Here is a 21,011-nt window from a genome sequence, read left to right on the forward strand (position 1 = left end):
AAAAAAGGAGATAAAAATGAAAGGTCCATGTGCTTGTTTTCGAGATATAAGCCATTGAAAATTTGGCGGAAAATGATTATCTCTAGATTTTTCATATGTTTAACATTGGTACCTTTTTTCTGTCTATACGTATGAAATAATAACAAGGATTTAATAAGATTTTCAAAGATGGCATTTTAAACTATATCTAATCAAATTATGAAAAGAAAAGTAGGGGTTAGTGGGCAAAAATTGTTAATGGCACTACATGGATAAAACCAGAGGATTCTGAATATCTGACAAAAATTCAAAAACAAGAGGAGCGAACAACCTTAATCCATGAAGATTGGTAACCATAAAAATAAATGAATCCACAGTATCCATAAATTATAGAAAATATAGACTACAGGTAAAACTAGGCCTAATAATAATTTTCTTACTTAATTGTCAGGTTCTCTAAAGTCTGTACAGCTTGTCTTAAGACTTCCTCCTCTGTGGCTCCTCCTTCTATCAGAGGTATTAGTATTCCTCTTCTACTCAATAGAATATCATGGAACTGTAAAATAAAGTTACAATTGTCACTGATTGTGTTGAATTGCCAATTTTATGTATGCCTATCCCAAGTTTGGAGCCTGTGGTTGTTGTTGGTTGATGTCTGTCACTTTTTTTTTTTGCGTTTATTGTTTTGTCATATATCAGCCTGTTGGGGTTTTTTTTAGGTTTTTTTTCATATTTTGCAGTGGCGGATCAAAGGGAGGGCTGGATTTCCGGGAGTTGGAACCCCCCCTTTTTTTTGACGATCAATGCTTTTGAAATGGGACATATGGTTGGAACCCCCCTTTATCCTGGGTTGGAACCCCCCTTTTAAAAATGGCTGGATCCACCCCTGTTTTGTCATGTTGGGTTTTGCTCACTAGTTTATATATAAGTATGAAAAATTTTGTGTCTGCAGGGTGAGAAGAATGTTTTCATTTCTTCTCTAGACAAGATGTTAAAATGCCTGAAATACATATCTAAATCTTATCTTTTGCTAGTCATGTAAGTGGTTATAATAATCCCTTTTCTTTAAGCAACATCATACTTAATGATACTTATTGATGTTTTCCGGTACAGGATCCTCACCGTACTTCTTCACCATACTCATATATTATGTTTTTATCTCTATTATTTCTGTTGCTGCTTCCGGTTAATTCAGCTCGATAATCAGAATAATAGATTTCTTCGTATTCCCAGTGTTTATCCAGTCTATTTTTAAAAGCGTTTATAGATTGAGTTTTTACATTTTTATAACTTTATCTGGTAGCTTATTCCATATTTTGGCGATTCTTACTGCAAAGCTATTTTTCCTCAGACTAGTTTTAAATCTTTGGTGAATGACAGTTTGGCACTAGCAAGTACAAAGATTCATACATGTACCATTAAATAGCCAGTAAAAAATGTTCCCTCATGGAGATTTTTTATAACATTATAAAATATCTGACAATTTTCGAAACCTGACAAAACTATTCAAACATGTTAAAGAATTCATTTCAATAAAAATAATGACAGGAGATAATTGTAGTTTTTATTTTTAACATGATAAAATCCACATTTATTCTGACCTTTGTTAAGAGTCCAACATTTTCATAAACCACAGCACCTAAAGCCTGTAAAATCATGGGTAGTGCCCATGGCTGACATCTCTGTGCTCCTCCAACCAAATACTCTGTTACAGCTAAAAGTGTAGATTCTGTCAGGTTTAACTAGTAATAAAAGAAAAGTACTCTGTGAAATTCATCTATGTCAATGTAGGAAATGCTTTAACTACGGTAGATTTACTTACTGATCAGAAGAAGATTATAGAAACTCAAAGGAGCCTATATAATCACATGCTTTCTCAGTATTAAAGAAAAAAACCCAGATTTTTTACAGCAACAAACACAAGGTCAATATTGGCAAAATTAAGTTCAAATAAATCCAACATCTGCATAAAAATTTAAAGGGATTTCTAATTATTTTCCTATATTTCCTACACTCCTAAATCATTAACCTGTTTCAACGACAATTGGCTCCAGCAGATTATGTTAATGCATATTACAGTTCATCATGTTTTGTTCATATGTGCATATATAATGGTTGTCTCTTTGAATCTTATTGATACCTGTGGTACACGTAATCTTCATTTTACCTTAAAATAAATACAAATGTACAAAATTAACCGATATGACAATTTACTGCAAATCTTGGAAATTGACAGTTGTATCTTACTTGTTGTCTTGCAGTGAAGTTAAATATTGTCTGACACACTTTGACTAGGAGCCTTTCATCATGCAGAGGTATCAGTCTACAAAGTTTATACTGGATCAATGCATTGGCTTCCTGAAATAACAATAAAATCAAGTAGCCACTCAAATCTCCAAAACATGGCATAATAAGAGGTGGCATCATGACAAAATTATAGTCTACAGCTTTTAAAAACTGTTACCAAGAGTACACAGGCTGAAGTGTCTCGCCTGCTTTGTTGACTGTGATCAAATTAAAGTTGAAAGTCTTTTAAAAGATCAATAATTAAAGGTTTGACTATAACTAAGTATCACATATACTTTATAAGGTCGTATGAACCCTTTCAGATAGACAAGTACACCTTACAATCATTCCATACATCAAATATAGTTAGCCTATTACTAATTTATCTGAGAAACAGACTTATTTCTAAATTTTCATTTTTACAAATTATGTACCTCTTCTGTGACAATTTTTGAAGAATAATCAATAGAATTTATCTCATCAAGTAGAAGATTAAGGTTGGTCCTTGAAATTTCATCTCCCTGACTTGTGAAGTTCATAAATCTGTTGAAACATTGTTCAAATCTGTCTCTTTCCACAGCAGAAAATCCAGATTCATCAGCCATCTCAGGAATTTGTTGATTCTTGATGATTACTCAGAGTTTTTCTTTCCTATCAATGTAAAACCCCGAGAGAACATAAAATTTCTAGAGGGATACTTTATTTGTTTCATTTAAAAATGAAACATATTGGCTTATTTAATGGATTGGGTCTTGATTAGAACATTTTATTTATTTCTTAAATATTTAAAACATTATTTTTATATAATTGTTTTAAATAAAAGCAAAGATTATGTTTTTTATTTTTATTTTTAATCTTAACTAATTCAGGGATCCCTACAAAATGGCTGCGCCCATGAAAGTTAGCCGGCTTCTTAGCACAAGAAAATTCAACACATTTTGCCGATTTTTGCACTCAAAGAAACAGAACAATGAATCACAACAAAAGGAAACCCACTTTGGATTTCAAAACATCCCTGAAAATGAAAAAGAAGACAAAGGTTTTAGTAATTTTTTTCCCCTTGACTGGCTTGAGTCAGTTTCAGTCAAGCCTCAAGGGCATCATTGTCATTGACAACAATATTTTTTGAAGGAATTCAAATGTTTGTTTGTTTTCCCCCCAGAATTGACTTGAAAAGGTTACTATCATGACCATAAACAGCAATCCAAACAAATTATAGATTTGGTCTTTCAAGGCCAAGGGACATCTAAACTCTGAAAATAACTACTGTTTATACGACTTTTGAATTCATGCACATTCCCGTAAATTTCCTATGTCACAATTCTTATGTTATTACGTCACAGTAAGAACAGATTGTACATTGACATCTTTAACGCTGATTTACCTCAGGTCAACAGGTGTAACTCATTCATAGAAAACAACTGATTCAGAAGATTGGTGTTTATCATATTTATATTTTTAGTTATAATTTATATTCTATTTCATCAGAAGAACAATTTAATGTTATTTTCTTTTAATGAGTATCTGATCTATAGATTTATATATACAATATGATAGAGCTGTCAAGTTCTATCAGAAAATGATGCAACTTATAGGTTTCTATATGATGTAATTTGATTTTGAGTTATTTCCCTTGGCTGTTGGATGCCTAACTGGTTAATTTTCTTATTTGAGTAACTAAGGTAGCAATACACAGTTAGAAGTTATGGCATTTGAGAAAGCACAGAATTGCTTATTTTAAGACAAATCATACCACAAATCTATTGATATTTAGATTATAGATACAATTCTGACGGAGAAAAATCTTTTAGTATGACAATATTTGTTAATTTTGTTGTTTATTGTCCTTAGCAACCAATGTAGACATTTTGACACAAAGACTTGGTTCGGTCATAAATTGATACTTTATTGGCTACCCCTTGGAAAAGAAAGAATGCGCTTTATGTACCAACCTCAATATGGAACGCTTTATATTTTTTCATGGGAATAAATCAAATTTATATTTTTAGCAAGTATATTGTTACAATTTAGCATGAATTAAGTCTAAATTTGTCCCCGCTGTTTAAGTTAGAAATTGATTCAGTATTTGCCAAATTTTAACCAAGGCTTTGTTATGCTAATACACAACAAAATTGACATTCTAGAGCTTTAAAATAGCTTTAATTTTGAAAATTTGTCTACTGTTAAGGTTAATTTAAGTTTTTAAACAAGAAAAGACAAAAACAAAAGGTATAGTTTTAGAAATTTAACTAAAAAATGAGAATTTACACTTTGACATGGCATGTTTCTTCAAATCACTATTTTGTTGCATTTCAGTGACAACTTCTAACCTTCATAAAATATTTATTTCTGAACCAATTTTCAAAACTAGCTGGCCAATTTGCTCGTTTTAGCTAGCAGACCACAGAAATCCATTAAAAGTGAAAATTGAAAAAAAAAATTTCACCTTAAGGTAGCAATACTCAGTTAGAAGTTTAGTTTCGCAATTTGGCCATGGTGAATTTTTCAAATATGAAAGTTTTTGTACAATAAAATTGATTTTTAGATAGTTGAAGAATAATATAGCCTTCCAAGTGGGTTTATATGAACATCAAGATTGTTTTTTGCATGTTTTATAGGCCATTTTTCTGTTTGACAGTCCATATTTTCCCATCCGTACCGCCCATAGGTCCAGAAATAATTGTAGCGTTTTTCAACAAAATTTTGACCCTCAAACTTTTCAATTCAATTTTATGGAAAAATGGGCAGAAATGCATATAATTTTTTTTTGGACCTCTTGATAGATAAATGTCTATGGTTTCAGGAAAGGTATCACTCTAATGGATTGAAATTCTCCTTTGGACCAAATTTTGGGGACTTTTGTGACATTTTCACCCCCCTTTTTGCAATATTTTGTATCAAATAAATGCAGATTGTTGCCATGGTTACACCAAAAAGAGATTATATTTCACCATTATAACTATTGGAAATCAAATCTATGGGAGATGCTCTTTCCATAAATATACACATGCATAACACAAATATAAAGCCTTATTTGTTAGAAAGCAAGAGAAAGAGGGTGGTTAAAAATTATGAGTGTCAATTTTAAGTTTTTTTTCTAACTGTGTATTGCTACCTTAACTGAAACATGTGGTACAAACAAGTCTGAGAAGAGACCTGGCTAAGAGAAATGTGATAAATGGTAAAATTAATATATTTTAGTCATTTATTAGGGTCCACAATATACATGTACATTTGAATATAGAAAAATGAAAAGTATCAACCGAGCACAATGAATTTGTCACTTCAAGGTTGCAGGGATACAATTTGCCTATTTATAAAACGTTTTCTTATTTTCATCTATGAGGAATGTGTACTATCATTTGAGTTATAAACAGTTATTAAACTGTGTGTGATTGTATGTTAAATATATATAAAACGTCTAGATATATATACCAGTTTAAATCGGTTAGTGCTATTCATTTGGAATGTGTTTCTACACAGTCTCTGTTGTAATAACTTAAATTTCATCACCAGTGAAATTTAGAATAGTACCAGTTCATATCGCACATTACTATTCTATTAAGGAGCATATCCATGCAGTCTCTGGTGTAAATACTTAACCTATGTCATTTTTGCAATTTTATAATTATATATATGTACAAGCGTTGTTCGGTTTTTAATTGTATAATGGTAGAGAGTGTTTTAGTCAGAATAGATTGATATGATTCATTTTACATCAACATTATCATACTGATGAAGGATAGTAGTTATCCAAAATATATATTTATTGTTTCCTTTTTTTGGATATTAGTGTTATTTTGTACATTTTTTTAGGCGTACATATATATAAATGTTATTAAAGTATCTTCTAATTTCAGTTTATGAAGTATTTAAGAATGTAGCCAGTAGATATGACTTGATGAATGATGCTATGAGTGTTGGTGTTCATAGACTCTGGAAGGACCATTTTATAAGAAGGCTTGGTCCAACACCGGGAACTAAATTGTTGGATGTAGCAGGAGGCACAGGTTAGTACAAACTGTTTATAGACTTTTAATGGAATAATTATTTAAAATATGTTAAACTAGTCTGCAATAATACAAAATGTCTGTACACAAGGTACATGTATACCATATGTTCAGATGGAACATATATGTAACACATATAATGTGAACATGTGGTTAAGATGAAAAACAACAAATATGTCACATATTGAAAGTTTAATCAGTACATGTATATATGAAATAGTTTCAGTGTCAGAGCAAATTTACATCAGTGACATCTTCCATTCTGTTATTTTGCAGTTAAAGCAGAGCTCTCGAAAAATGGTGGTCCGAAGGTTTTGACTGCCTAATTTTGCAAAGGACTGACACAATTTTGGTATTTTGTAATAGAAATAATAGTGAAGACTAGCAGATTTTCTTCAAAGACCACCAGGAATTTTTTCTTCTTCGAGAACTATGGTCAAAGCAGTTAATAATAGAGAAATTTATTTGCTCAAATTAATTTTCTTTGACCCTGAACTTCCCCCCTCAACCAAACTAGCTGGTTTTAGCTCTGACATCCAGAAAGTGACATTAAATCAATACCTCATTTGTCAATCAAATTCACTACTTTATTTATGCATGGAGTAAGAATATAGAAAATAGTCAATGTAAACTTATTTTTACCTGTCATTTATCCACAATCTTTTTACATTTACAGGTGATATTGCATTCAGATTTTTAAAATATATAGACGATGTAAACAAAAACGGATCTGATGACCTTTTTGTACCCAACCATATTGATGGATTACAGCTTCACCAGGAGGAAGAAAATTTGACATCCTCTTCATCATCGTCTTCAGATGAGGAAGATAATCATGTGACACATCATGTGACTGTATGTGATATAAATCAGGAAATGTTAGATGTTGGGAGACAAAAGGCAGAAAGTTATGGCATATGCTCAGGTTAGTCATGTAATATAAAATGAAAGTCCATGAAATGTTAAAGAAAAAAATAAATTAAGGAGTGATTATGTCAGAGTACCCTGTTGTGTCCATACATCTGGGAATAAAGATAAGATATGCATTTGTTGGTCACAGAGCTGTTTGGACAAATTACTTCTTGCATACTAAGAATATCTGCTTTTATTTTTTTCCTATTCATTAGTGCCAAATGTCATTACTACCAGTTGTCCTTATGGCAGTATGAAAAACAAGTCACTAATAATATGTACTTGTATATTTTTATGCCCCCGCCATAGCGGTGGGGGCATTAAGTTTTACCCTTGTCCGTCTATACGTACGTACGTACGTCCCAAAATTGGTTTCCGTTCTCTAACTTTAGTTTGCCTCAACCAAAATTATGAATCTTATACACAATGCTTATTACCACAAAACACAGATCAAGTTTGAATTTTGGTGGCGTCACTTTTACCGTTCTAGAGTTATGTCCCTTTACAAATGGAAAAAATGGTGAATTTTTCGTTTCGGTTCTCTAACTTTAGTTTGCCTCAACCAAATGTTATGAAACTTTTACACAATACTTAATACCACAAAACACAGATCAAGTTTGAATTTTGGTGCTGTCACTTTTACCGTTCTAGAGTTATGCCCCTTTACAAATGGAAAATTGCTGAATTAATCGTTTCCGTTCTCTAACTTTAGTCTGCCTCAACCAAATCTTATGAAACTTATACACAGTGCTTATTACCACAAAACACAGATCAAGTTTGAATTTTGGTGGCGTCACTTTTTAACCGTTCTAGAGTTATGCCCCTTTACAAATGGAAAAATTGCTGAATTTTTCGTTTCCGTTCTCTTACTTTAGTTTGCCTCAACCAAATGTTATGAAACTAATACACAATGCTTATTACCACAAAACACAGATCAAGTTCGAATTTTGGTGGCGTCTCTTTTACCGTTCTAGAGTTATGCCCCTTTACAAATGGAAAAATTGCTGAATTTTTCGTTTCTGTTCTCTAACTTTAGTTTACCTCAACTAAATGTTATGAAACTTATACACAATGCTTATTACCACAAAACACAGATCAAGTTTGAATTTTGGTGGCGTCACTTTAACCATTCTAGAGTTATGCCCCTTTAGAAATGGAAAAATTGCAAAATTTTTATTTTCTTCTAAATATCAAGTAATTTTTAAAATTGGAGTTATCTTCCTTTGTCCATGATTATAGATGAATCAACTTTCTAACTTTATTTATTATGTAGGAATGAGTTGGTTGAAGGGAAATGCTGAATGTTTGCCACTAGAAGATAATCAATTTGATGCATACACCATAGCATTTGGTATTAGAAACTGTACACATGTAGACAAGGTACACTTAGTATTAATTTAATGTCAATTAATATCACATGTTAAATATAGAATAGAAACAGTATAAATGAGTCTACTTCAAATCCAGTGAAGATCTAAGTAGTTCATCTATAGTGATCACTAAACTGACAACTCTGATGATGTGATTTACAAACCCTGCTCATGGTAAGGTAGGGTTTGCCTCACATATTAATTGACAAGGATGGCTAGTTTTCCTGCTGAGGATCGTTGGTTCTCTCTGGGTACTTCAGCTTTCTCCACAAATGAAAATCAGTAAATACAAATATTGCCTTGACATACATATATCATGATAAGCAACAACTTTTAAGGTGAAGGTGCATAGGCTAACAACATGGCTGTGCATCTGTAAAATCAAGACATTAATTATAACAGTATTGTAATTTCATATTTTTATTAAGTACAATGTTAAATTCATATAACATGAGCAGTGACTACAAATAAGATTGTAGATAAAAACAGATACAAACATACAAGATGTACCAGTAATATGATTACTACTGAGACAAATATTATAGGTATGAAAAATAATCCTTTACCACCCGCATCATATCATAGCTTACCTTGTTTTTATTATTCTTGACAGGTTGTAGAGGAAGCCTACAGAGTACTGAAACCAGGGGGAAGATTTATGTGCTTAGAATTCAGTGAAGTCAAAAATCCATTACTTAGAAGGTCAGTAGTTGGGAGAGTTTATGTATGAATAAGAAATGTTGTTGTCAATGAGACAGCAACTCAACAATATGAGCCAATTATTGCAAAAGTTTTCCACAGAAACATCTGTAGTTTACCTGTTGATTTAAACTTTTGTTAGTTCACTTGTCCCATTGAATAAATACAATTGTATTTATATTGTTCTCTGTAGAGTTTACTCACTGGGACCTTTAAATTTCTTCTAAGAGAAATCCATCACTCATTGATTTTTTTACCTGAAGAAAAAAATTATCTTCTAAGTGGATGAAAATACATGTATGAACTCCCCCACAAAACTGCATTTGAACCTGAAACCTCAGGCATTTGTCTTAGAAATTTGTTCTTCTCATGAGATGACATGGTTTAGTGTTTCCTATTTGGATTGCCTGCCACGAATTAATTCAGACAGCAAAGGTTGGTGTGTTATACACAATTGTGTAAATAAATTAATGCAGATTTATAGCATAAACATTTTTGTTGGGGTATAGACAACAGTGGAATAGAAAAATAACAAAAAATTTGTGACCAAGTGTCATTTCAAGAAAATGCAAGTCGAGTACCTTCTGTTATATAAAGATATATAGGTAAAAAACATTCTGAGACAAGTGTCTGTGCCTTGAACATAGTGAGTTTGGTTTACACTGTGGTAGCTTTTTGTTTTTAAGTCTTTAACAAAGTGTCTTTTGTTATATAATTTCAGTTTGTATGACAACTATTCTTTTCAAGTAATACCAGTAATGGGACAAGTTTTAGCTAGAGACTGGAAATCTTATCAGTATCTGGTGGAGAGTATACGACAGTTTCCTAATCAGGTAAATATTTAAATGTACTCCATGCTGATATTGCTGTTATTTAGTCTTCTACTTTGTTGCCAAGAAAAGAGACCACAAGCTTATGATTAAATTATATTGAGATGTATTGAATTTTAGCTAAAGAAAATTGCAGGACACGGGGCATAAGGATGCTAATCCAGCGATGACAGCAACAGTGTAAATTATTTGTAGAAAGCTTTATATTTCAGAAGGTAGAAGACCAGGATAATATATATCTTGTATACAGATGCCTTATGTTCTGTAGTTTTCGTCTAGCCTGTTTGCGTTGTCCTTTACCTCATTTGCATGTTTCATGGTTCAGTCACTGCTTAAAACACTCATGCATGTCTGTATATTTTCATGCCCCTGCAATCACCGGAAGGTACATTAAGTGTTACCCTTGTCATTCCGTTCGTACGTACCTCCCAAAATTGGTTTCCGTTCTCTTACTTTAGTTTGCCTTAACCAAATGTTATGAAACTTATATACAATGCTTATTACCAAAAATACAGATCAAGGTCGAATTTGGGTGGCATCGCTTTTACCGTTCTCAAGTTATGGCCCTTTATAATATTATATTTATATATTATATTTACATGGATACGAGATAAACATTAAGTTTTTGATGGTCAGGTCCCTTTCTCTGGTACTAAAAGTAATAGGTCAATGATATTTTGTATTTGGAATGATTGTACTGTGTATATGTCTGTTCGGCAGGGAGGATTTGACCTTGATAACATCTTCATGGTTCCTGGTCAGCGTTAAGTAGTAAGGTTTCTTTCTCAGATACTATCAGTCAACCATATTTAGTGATTGTAAGATGTACTTGTCTGTCTGGCAGGGTTTATGTATTGTTCACAGACAGTTGATAATGTTATGTAATGTTTTAAGTGATATCTGTAATAAAACCTTGATCTTGAATACTTTAAACATAAAATTCAATCATGATCAGTAAAGAAGACTGGACATTTCAGTGTGTTCACTCTTTTTAGCTCACCTGGCCCAAAGGGCCAAGTGAGCTTTTCTCATCACTTGGCGTCCATCGTCCGTCGTCGTCGTCGTTAACTTTTACAAAAATCTTCTCCTCTGAAACTACTTGGCCAAATTTAATCAAACTTGGCCACAATCATCATTGGGGTATCTAGTTTAAAAAATGTGTCCGGTGACCCGGCCAACCAACCAAGATGGCCGCCATGGCTAAAAATAGAACATAGGGGTAAAATGTATCTGCCTTGAAATTTTCAGGTGAATCCGACAACCCGTTGTTGGGTTGCTGCCCCTGAATTGGTAATTTAAAGGAAATTTTGCCGTTTTTGGTTATTATCTTGAATATTATTATAGATAGAGATAAACTGTAAACAGCAATAATGTTCAGCAAAGTAAGATCTACAAATAAGTCAACTTGACCAAAATGGTCAGTTGACCCCTTAAGGAGTTATTGCCCTTTATAGTCAATTTTTAACCATTTTTCGTAAATTTTTGTAATCTTTTACAAAAATCTTCTCCTCTGAAACTACTTAGACAAATTTAACCAAACTTGTCCACAATCATCATTAGGGTATCTAGTTTTAAAAAATGTTTCCGATGGCCGACATGGCTAAAAAATAGTACATAGGGTAAAATGCAGTTTTTGGCTCATATCTCTGAAACCAAAGGATTTAGAGCAAATCTGACAGGATAAAATTGTTCATTAGGTCAAGATCCATCTGCCCTGAAATTTTCAGACCAATCAGGAAACACGTTGTTGGGTTGCTGCCCCTGAATTGGTAATTTTAAGAAAATTTTGCAGCTTTTGGTTATTATCTTGAATATTATTATAGATAGAGATAAACTGTAAACAGCAATAATGTACAGCAAAGTAAGATCTACAAATAAGTCAACATGACCAAAATTGTCAATTGACCCCTTAAGGAGTTATTGCCCTTTATAGTCAATTTTTTACAATTTTCATAAATTTGGTAAATTTTTGTAAATTTTTACAAAATATTTTCCACTGTAACTACTGGGCCAAGTTCATTATAGATAGAGATAATTGTAAGCAGCAAGAATGTTCAGTAAAGTAAGATCTACAAACACATCACCATCACCAAAACACAATTTTGTCATGAATCCATCTGTGTCCTTTGTTTAATATGCACATAGACCAAGGTAAGCGACACAGGCTCTTTAGAGCCTCTAGTTATTTTGTAAAATGGGATAGAAATACAAAGAAATATATGATTAAAAAAATAAAGGTCACCTTTCCAAATGTTCCTGAACAATGAAGTCAATAATTTCCGTACTTTGGTACTTTGAAATACACTGTAGTAACACAGAGACCTTTAAACATATATTACTAAAAAATATATACCGGTATATTAAATTCTTGTTAAAATTGAAACCCTGCTGCTTTGTTTAAAGTTTAATATATTGAATGCTACATAACTAACTTCCTTCAAACTTTCAAAAAGTTGATTACCAATAGTATTGTATCAGGTTTTGACATTTTTTCTTGAGAATGGTGGGGAATAATTTGGAAAAGGAAAAGATTTTCAGATGTCCTTTCTGTCATTTATCATTGGTTTTAGATTTTATGCCTACTTTCTAATGTTATAAATGTTGTCTCCCTTTGCATTAACCAAGTTTTACAAATATTATAGACGGGTGGGAAAATTCAATTTCCATGATATTATCTATCAAAGGTCTTTGATAAACACTAACCATGGTTGTTTTAATCATGAGAATATTTTATATGCTGGTAAATTCATTTAAACTGAAAATAATAAAATATGAAGAAAGACTGTTGTATTCACACATATCTGTTTAAAGTGTCTTTGTGAGTTACTTCTAGCAATTATGATAGTTGAAGGACTGTTTATCCCCAAAATAGACATTGGTACTATATTCTATGCCAAATCACAACTAGTTCATTATAAATAAATGATAATTTTCTTTTGCAGGAAGATTTCAGTGACATTATCAGAAATGCTGGATTTAGGATGGTATCATATGAAAATTTGACTTTTGGTGTAGCTGCAATTCATTCTGGATTTAAACTGTGATATAACAATAACTAAATGAACTTACCAATATTTATTGATAAAATGTACAGGAAATATATGAATGAATTATTCTATGCATAAGAATGTAAATGACTTCTATTAAAGCAGAAAGAAACGACTTTTTGGATACATGTCTTTGAAAATAAATCTTTTTTTTATTGTTGACTGATTTTGAAATAGTTGTATTTATTTTTTTTAGAGCAATTTAAAGAGTTAAAAATGAGTGATAGTTTTACTATAATGGAATGAAAAAATAAATAGCTCTTTTAAGAAAGAAGCATTTGCCTTTTTAAAAAGCAAAATAGGTGACTATTTATTAAAAATACAAAATTGATCCTCTTTATGACTCTTTTTAGTATTTATAATGTAATCATGACTGTCAATTGGAATTATATGTCCAGTTGGAGGTTTCAGAAAATACAAAAAAAAAATTATGAATAACCTATAGCTAGAGCTCTATATGCTAGTGTTAGAATTTCAACATTTAAGTACCATTTGAATTGATTATTCAGTAATCATGATTCTTATCATTTCCATCACCAGAAAATAATCTGATTTTTGACATCATATACATATTTTTGGGCAAACTTGATCTCTGTATCATTGAACTGGCATGGTAATTTTGTCTACTTGAAATTGTACATTTTTGTTTTCTGATGTACATAATGGCATTCAACCTGACCTACAAAAATGTTTTTATTCTATCATGTATTACATTTGTCTTAGTCCTGATATGAAATTCAGATATTCATTATTTTCCTTAACATAATGACATATAATTTATGCACAAAGAATGCATATATGGCATAAAATAATTATGAATGCATAATTTGGTTTATTTAACATACAATATATATTGTATATTAGGGTTTTTTTCAACATGTGGTTAATTTTATGGTATATACAGCAGCATAGAATTGAAAAAAATTATCCATTGCAGAAAATTCCTGTGTTTTATGTAGTTTAGAATGATTAGCTATTTACCATAACACATCACTGTAACTCATGCATTATTTTTATCATTAAAAAGTATGGACTTTTCACTACCACCTTAAATTTGAGACTTGATGACAGCTGACTAACAGCATAACATTAATACTACAATTGTCATTTCGGTTACTTTAAATGGTTTTCATTCTTAATACTTTATTTATAAAGATTTGAACACCAACTTACTGATGAAGATACAATGGATGGATTGATGGCTGTTTCATATCCAGTGGCAAATTTAAAAAGACATAATCAGGATGAAACATGTTATATTAATTTTAAAATATGAACCCCGCAGAGAAGCAGCAAATGTCAATTTGAAAGTCAATGTTTGAAGAAAGCCAGGGTTTGAACCCATGACCTCCCACACTTGAGGCTAGCATGCTACCACAAGACCACCAATGGAGTAATGAAGATATGAAACCATGTACCAAAAAATGAAAGAGTTATTAGATTGTCCAGAATTTCTTCAATTTACATTTGTCAAAAGTCAATTTGTTTCTTAAATACTGGTTCATTTAATCAATACATTCTTTTGATCGATTGTAAATCTGAATTTCATCTTTTGGAAAAAATATGATGTCAAAAGCAATACCCAACAGTTAGATATTTTATATTCTTTGCTTACCTCTAGTTCTCTATCTTATTTCCATGCTAGGTCTGTATTGATTAGCCTGTCTATGGTTGACAAAATGCTAAGTATAATACCAAATTTATAACATCTTACAAGTATATGTTAGGATTAAGTGAGATTTTTATGGAGGATTTGTTAAAATGTCTAAATTTGCCTCTCCACAAATTTAACTTAACTCTTTCTTTCAACAAACCCAGATAAAAGCTTTTGCCGACAAATTTTAAAAACGCTATCCCATAAAACTGGATTCAATCAACCATTTTCAATTGCCTTAAGCAATATAAAAACAAGAAGATCTGGTGTGATTGCCAATGAGAAAACTATTCACAAGAGACCAAATGACATAGATGTAAGCAATTTACGACTATGACAGTTTATTGCCTGTTGTAATAATGATGTACATTCAGTGAGGTTTTACAGCATGATAGTGTACCTGTATTTTTTTACCTGCATTGGCCATAGAGAAGCAGGTCTAGTAACTCCACCTATCCTAAAGGGAAAAGTTTTCTTTGCTTCTATGAAAGGGAATGATTTTATATTTAGTATGTGGCTTCATAATGTTGAGTTGTAGCGAGTAAGCAATTTTTACAACTGCAGTGCAGCAACTTCATGTTTGCTGAATGGTTTGAAATTTTACAACGCTCATTGTGCAAGAAATTTCTTTTTAAAACTTTTCTTGGCTTCAGTGAAAGGGATTGATCACTTATGCTTCAGTATACATTTCACCTCAACCAATTGCATGAAGTGAGGCAGGTCCAGATCATGTATTGATCTTGTTTGATATACCTAATATGGTTTAGTATATTTAGCATACCTATTATCAGATATTTGTACTACTTTTAAACATTACAATTTTTTAGCTCACCTGGCCTAAAAGGCCATGTGAGGTTTTGCCATCACTTTGCATCAGTTGTCCGTCTTCCATCATCCATCCGTCGATCTGTCGATCGTCTGGTGTAAATTTTTCAAGAATCTTCCCCTCTGAAACCACTGGACCAATTTCAACCAAACTTAGGCTGAATGATCCTACGGTTATCAAGTATAAAGTTGTTGTTTTTTTATTGTGGTCAATCAACAATATGGCGACCATGGCTTAAAATCAATCATCAGGGTAAAATGCATTTTTTATATGACCACAAAATTTTGCGGTTGTATACTGGGTATTTGTATGAAGTTGTTGTCGTCTGAAGACATTTGGTTTCCAGACAATAACTTGATATAAGTGTATGGATCTTTATGAAATTGTACCACAAGGTTCCATACTACTAAATAAAGGTTGGGATTGATCTTGGGGGTTATTATCCTAAATGTTTAGGAATTAGGGCCAAAAACAATCATTTTTATACGCCCGTCAAAATTTTGACGGGACGTATTATGGTATACAAATGTCGTCTGTCCGGAGTAAACATGTCACACCGTAACTTGAGAAGGACGTATCCAAATTTCATGAAACTTAATATAGTTGTTTCTTATGATGGTCAAACGATCTGTATACTTTTTGGTGAAAATAAGATTAAAACTTTTTGAGTTATGGGACTTAGTAACTAAAACAGGTGTGTGTTTTTTTCACATGTCGCGCCGTATCTCAAAAAAATTTATGATTATTGCTTAAAACTTTACACACTTCTTAGTTATATTAATCTTAAGATCTGTATACTTTTTGGTGATGATTCAAAATTTTATTTTTGAGTTATTGAGTATTTTGTAAAAAAAGGGGGAGGGTTTTTTCACATGTCGCGCCGTATCTCAAAAACGATTTATGATTATTGCTTTAAATTTTACACACTTCTTAGTTATATTAATCTAAAGATCTGTATACTTTTTGGTTTTGATTCAAAATTTTATTTTAGAGATATTGATTTTTTTTTTTTTTAAAGGGGGGTTTTCACATGTTGCGCCGTACCTCAAAAACGATTGATGATTATTGCTTAAAATTTTACACACTTCTTAGTTATATTAATCTAAAGATCTGTATACTTTTTAATTTTGATTCAAAATTTTATTTTAGAGATATTGAGTTTTTTGTAAAAAAAGGGGGGTTTTCGCATGTCGTGCCGTATGTCAGAAACTTTTTATGATTATTGCATAAAAATTCACACACAAGACGACGGGCGTATCATGCGCTCATGCTCAGCTGTTTATTCTTTTTTCCAGACAAAAACTTGTGAATTAGTGTATGGATCTCTATGGTATTGTACCATAAGGTTGCATACTACAAAAGGAAGGTTGGGATTGATTTTGGGGGTTGTGGCCCAAACCTTTTAGAAATTAAGGGCCAAAAAAGGGTAAACAAACAAGGGTTTTCTGGTTTTCTGACAATAACTTAAGTATAAGTCTATTGATCTTTATCTTAAATTGTACCACAAGGTTCCATACCAAAAATGAAAGGTTGGGATTGATTTTGGGTTTATGGCCCTAAACATTTAGGAAAAAGGGGCCAAAAACAATACTTTTCTAATACTTTGTATTAATTGATTATTTCTTGACCAATTTCAGTGGGGTTTAATTCAAAGTCTTGAATTCTTAATATGCTGAATCTAACCATGTATTTAGATTTTTGGATTTTGGGCCCAGTTTTCAAGTTGGTCCAAAACAGGATCCAAATTGAACTTTGTTTGATTTCAACAAAAATTGAATTTCTAGGGTTCTTTGATATGTTGAATCGATTTTGGATTTTGGGCCCCATTATCAAATTGGTCCATATTGAGGACCAAAGGGTCCAAAATCAAACTTTTGTTTGATTTCATCAAAAATTTAATTTTTTGGGTTCTTTGATATGCTGAATCTAACAATGTATTTTGGATATTGGACCATAATAGGTAAATGTCCATTTTCAAATTTTAAATTCTTTGACAACATTCATTCTGTGTCAGAAATCTTTGCTGTGTCAAATTTAATCACAATCCAAATTCAAAGCTGTATCAAGCTTGTACAGTTGTTGTGTCAATACTTGCCCAAACTGTTCAGGGTTGGACCTCTGCGGTTGTATCAAACTGCGCCCTGCAGAGCATTTTATTGGCTTATATCTCAAAAACTAAAGCAGTTAGAGCAAATCTGACTGTCAGAAAATGACCAACAGATCAAATGACAGGAAATTTTCAGACATATTTTAAAAACTCTGACATCTAAAATACATTGGTTACATGTTGCCTTGTTTATGATGGTTTTAAACAACCAGCAGCAAGATTCATCCTGGTAGGTATTATTGGTTATCTTGGTGTAATCAGGAGTTTTACACCAGTGTTGAAAATTCATACACCCTGAGGTGCAGCCAAAGGTTGCTGCGCATTGTCAAATGATATAATTACCTTTTGGAAAATTTTAGAGAATTTTTTTTAGGGGGGACTTTTGGAGAATAATGATTTTTTTTTTTTTTTTTTTTAATTTTTTTTTATCTTCATGAATTGGTAACAAAAATTGTAATTTTACATAATTTTTGTTTTTAATTTTGGCCAAATTTTCTGTTTTTATGAAATTTTGGCAAAATTGTATCCCCATGTGAACTGGAATGGAGTGTTATTTACAACCGGGTAATTAACAAATCAGATTTCAAGATTCTTGCTTCATTAAGAAATAAAATATTATATCAATTGTTTTTTTCTTCATTGTTTTAACTTTGTTAATCAATTTTCCCTTCATTTTTTTATTTGCTCATTTATAAACATTACAATCATTCTCGTTGTCCAGATATTATTTCAATTATCGATAATTGATCTTTGCATTGTCACTTGTACGTGTGCTTGTCCATCTGATTTTGACCTCATTTTCAAGGATTATTGAAAACAGACCTACCTACTTTCCCTATTTTCGGGGATAATCCAAACTAGAAATGTTAATCTGACCATTGAAATCCTGCATTATATAAACTAAATACATAAAAACAGACATTCAAAGGCTTAAAATGGAATTTATACCTGAGTGTATATGTGTTTCAAGGCAAAATTACTGTCCCTATCCAATATTCCTTTGTTTTCCATTGGCAGTCGAAATTCCCGTCATCCAGTTCAAGTATCAACCCTCTTACTTAACTTGTTGTAAATATATTTTCGTCATGCTTATGCATGAAATATTGTCCACTGAGCGTTAACCAAGCAGCAAACAACCAATCTTATTACATGTATACAGTAATAGACGAACAAGGTCCTCTTGTGCTTAAAATCGCTTAATGACATTTTGAGAAGTAGTCAGATGTGTAAAAATTCGTAAGGGTTCCGCGGAACCCAGTGTCTCGCCTACTAGTCGCAGGCTCAACAAAAATGGGGTAAAATTATTAAAAAATTTCCTCTAGATACTATTGATTGTAAGAAGCTTCTATCCAAGTTTGGTAAAAATCCAGGATGGTTTATGAATCTAATAAATGTTTTAAAAACTTTAACTGCAGACTGTATGTAATGTTAACTGGAAGAAAAACTAAGTCCATTTATAAGTAATATACGGAAAAACAGGAAATAAATTTTTACCAAATTTCCTTCTAGATACTAGCTTTTGATCATAAACAAGCTTCTGTCCAAGTTTGGTACAAATCCAGGATAGTTTAAGAAATTTATTAAAAATTTTAAAACTTTAACCACAGAGTGAATGTAATGTTAACTGGCAGAAAAACTAAGTCTATTTATAAATAAAATACGGATTAACAGATTTATTTTTTTTTACAAAATTTACTTCTGGATACTATCTTATGATCATAAACAAGCATCTGTCCAAGTTTGGTAGAAATCCAGGATAGTTTAAGAAAGTTATTAAAATTTCAAAAACTTTAACCACAGAGTGAATATTTGTGGACGCCGCCGCCGACGACGGAATTTATGATCGCTATGTCTCGCTTTTGCGACAAAAGTCGCAGGCTCGACAATAAAGGTAACGTTTTCATGCTTATGTCGGTTTCTCAGTTACTTCAAGCAGTATTTATAGGTAAACAATGTTTTGGTCTTTAGAATGATTACGTGACTTGTGATTCACTGACCTGGGGTTCATCTTAATTGCTCTTGCTTTAGTTTCTAATGTTGTACTTGTGTCTTTTTAACTTTTGTCGAGCCTGCGACTTCTGTCGCAGAAAGCTCGACATAGGGATAGTGATCCGGCAGCGGCGGCGTTAACTAACTTCTTAAAAGCTTAATATTTCTGAAGGTAGAAGACCTGGATGCTTCATACTTTGTTTATAGATGCCTTATGATATGAAGTTTCCGTCTGTCATATGTCCATTGTCCTTGACCTCATTTTCATGGTTCAGTGACTACTTGAAAAAAAGTTCAGATTTTTTGTAATGTTAATTTCCCTCTTATTATGAGTAATAGGATGACTATATTTGGTATGTGCGTACCTTGCAAGGTCCTCATGCCTGTCAGACTGTTTTCACTTGACCTCGACCTCATTTCATGGATCAGTGAACAAGGTTAATAAGTTTTCTAAGTTACTATAAGCAATAGGTCTACTATAATTGGTGTATGCAATGATTGTAAGGTGTACATGTCCAACTGGCAGGTGTCATCTGACCTTGACTCAGTGGCAGAAGTTAAGTTTTTGTGTTTTGATCTGTTTTTTTTTAATACTGTATGCAATACGGCAACTATATTTGGTGTATGGAAATATTTTACGATGTACATGTCAGGCTGGTAGGTTTTATTTGACCTTGACCTCATTTTCATGGTTCATTGCTCAATGTTAAGTTTTTGTGTTTTGGTATGTTTCTCTTAAACCTTAAGCAATAGGTCAACTGTATTTGGTGTATGGAATGATTGTTAGCTGTATATATGTCTGTCTGGCAGGTGTCATCTGAACTTCACCTCATTTTTCATGGTTCATTGGTCAATGTTCAGTCTTCTTGGTTAACTTTGTTTCTTAGATACTATAAGTAATAGGTCAACTATATTTGATGCATGGAATGATTTTAAGGTGTACATGTCTGTCTGGCAGGGTTCATCTGACCTTGACCTCATTTTCATGGTTCATTGGTCAATATATAATTTCCATGGTTTGGTCTGTTTCTTTTATACTATAAGCAATAGGTCATCTATATTCGGTGTGTGGAATGATTGTATTAAAGGTGTACATGTATTTCTGGCTTGGTTTTTCTGACCTTGACCTCATTTTCTTGAATCATAAATGTTAATGTGATACTTGTAATAAAACTTTATATTTAGGACTATCAACATAAAATCAATGGTCAGTATAGTAGGCGAGACATTTCAGCGTGTGCACTCTTGTCTATATCGTTTCTATAGTAACAATCTTATATTAGAAATTACTGGATTCTTTGT

At 32.1% G+C, this 21,011-nt stretch overlaps 2 protein-coding genes across 2 annotated transcripts in view; one reads left to right on the forward strand and one right to left on the reverse strand.

Annotated features, from left to right (window-relative positions):
• The window catches only part of LOC127711425 (HEAT repeat-containing protein 6-like), a 30,430-nt gene extending 27,524 nt beyond the window's left edge, over positions 1-2,906 (reverse strand). The window contains exons 1-4 of the mRNA XM_052217469.1: positions 2,700-2,906; positions 2,227-2,337; positions 1,581-1,721; positions 420-535 (exon numbers count right to left, since the gene is read on the reverse strand). Of these exons, the coding sequence (XP_052073429.1) occupies positions 420-535; positions 1,581-1,721; positions 2,227-2,337; positions 2,700-2,870 (539 nt within the window). The 5' untranslated portion in view covers positions 2,871-2,906. The remainder of the gene's footprint in view (positions 1-419; positions 536-1,580; positions 1,722-2,226; positions 2,338-2,699) is intronic.
• Positions 2,907-3,138: 232 nt separating this feature from the next.
• Positions 3,139-14,173, forward strand: LOC127711430 (2-methoxy-6-polyprenyl-1,4-benzoquinol methylase, mitochondrial-like). The gene is made up of 7 exons (XM_052217481.1): positions 3,139-3,304; positions 6,126-6,275; positions 6,952-7,200; positions 8,461-8,567; positions 9,171-9,259; positions 9,978-10,089; positions 13,029-14,173. The coding sequence occupies exons 1-7, from the start codon at positions 3,148-3,150 to the stop codon at positions 13,128-13,130; spliced, it is 966 nt and encodes a 321-aa protein (XP_052073441.1). The 5' UTR covers positions 3,139-3,147; the 3' UTR covers positions 13,131-14,173.
• The last annotated feature ends 6,838 nt before the right edge of the window (positions 14,174-21,011 follow it).

Source organism: Mytilus californianus, unplaced genomic scaffold, assembly GCF_021869535.1.
Source record: "Mytilus californianus isolate M0D057914Y unplaced genomic scaffold, xbMytCali1.0.p SCAF_8, whole genome shotgun sequence".
Classification (NCBI taxonomy): Eukaryota; Metazoa; Mollusca; class Bivalvia; order Mytilida; family Mytilidae; genus Mytilus; species Mytilus californianus.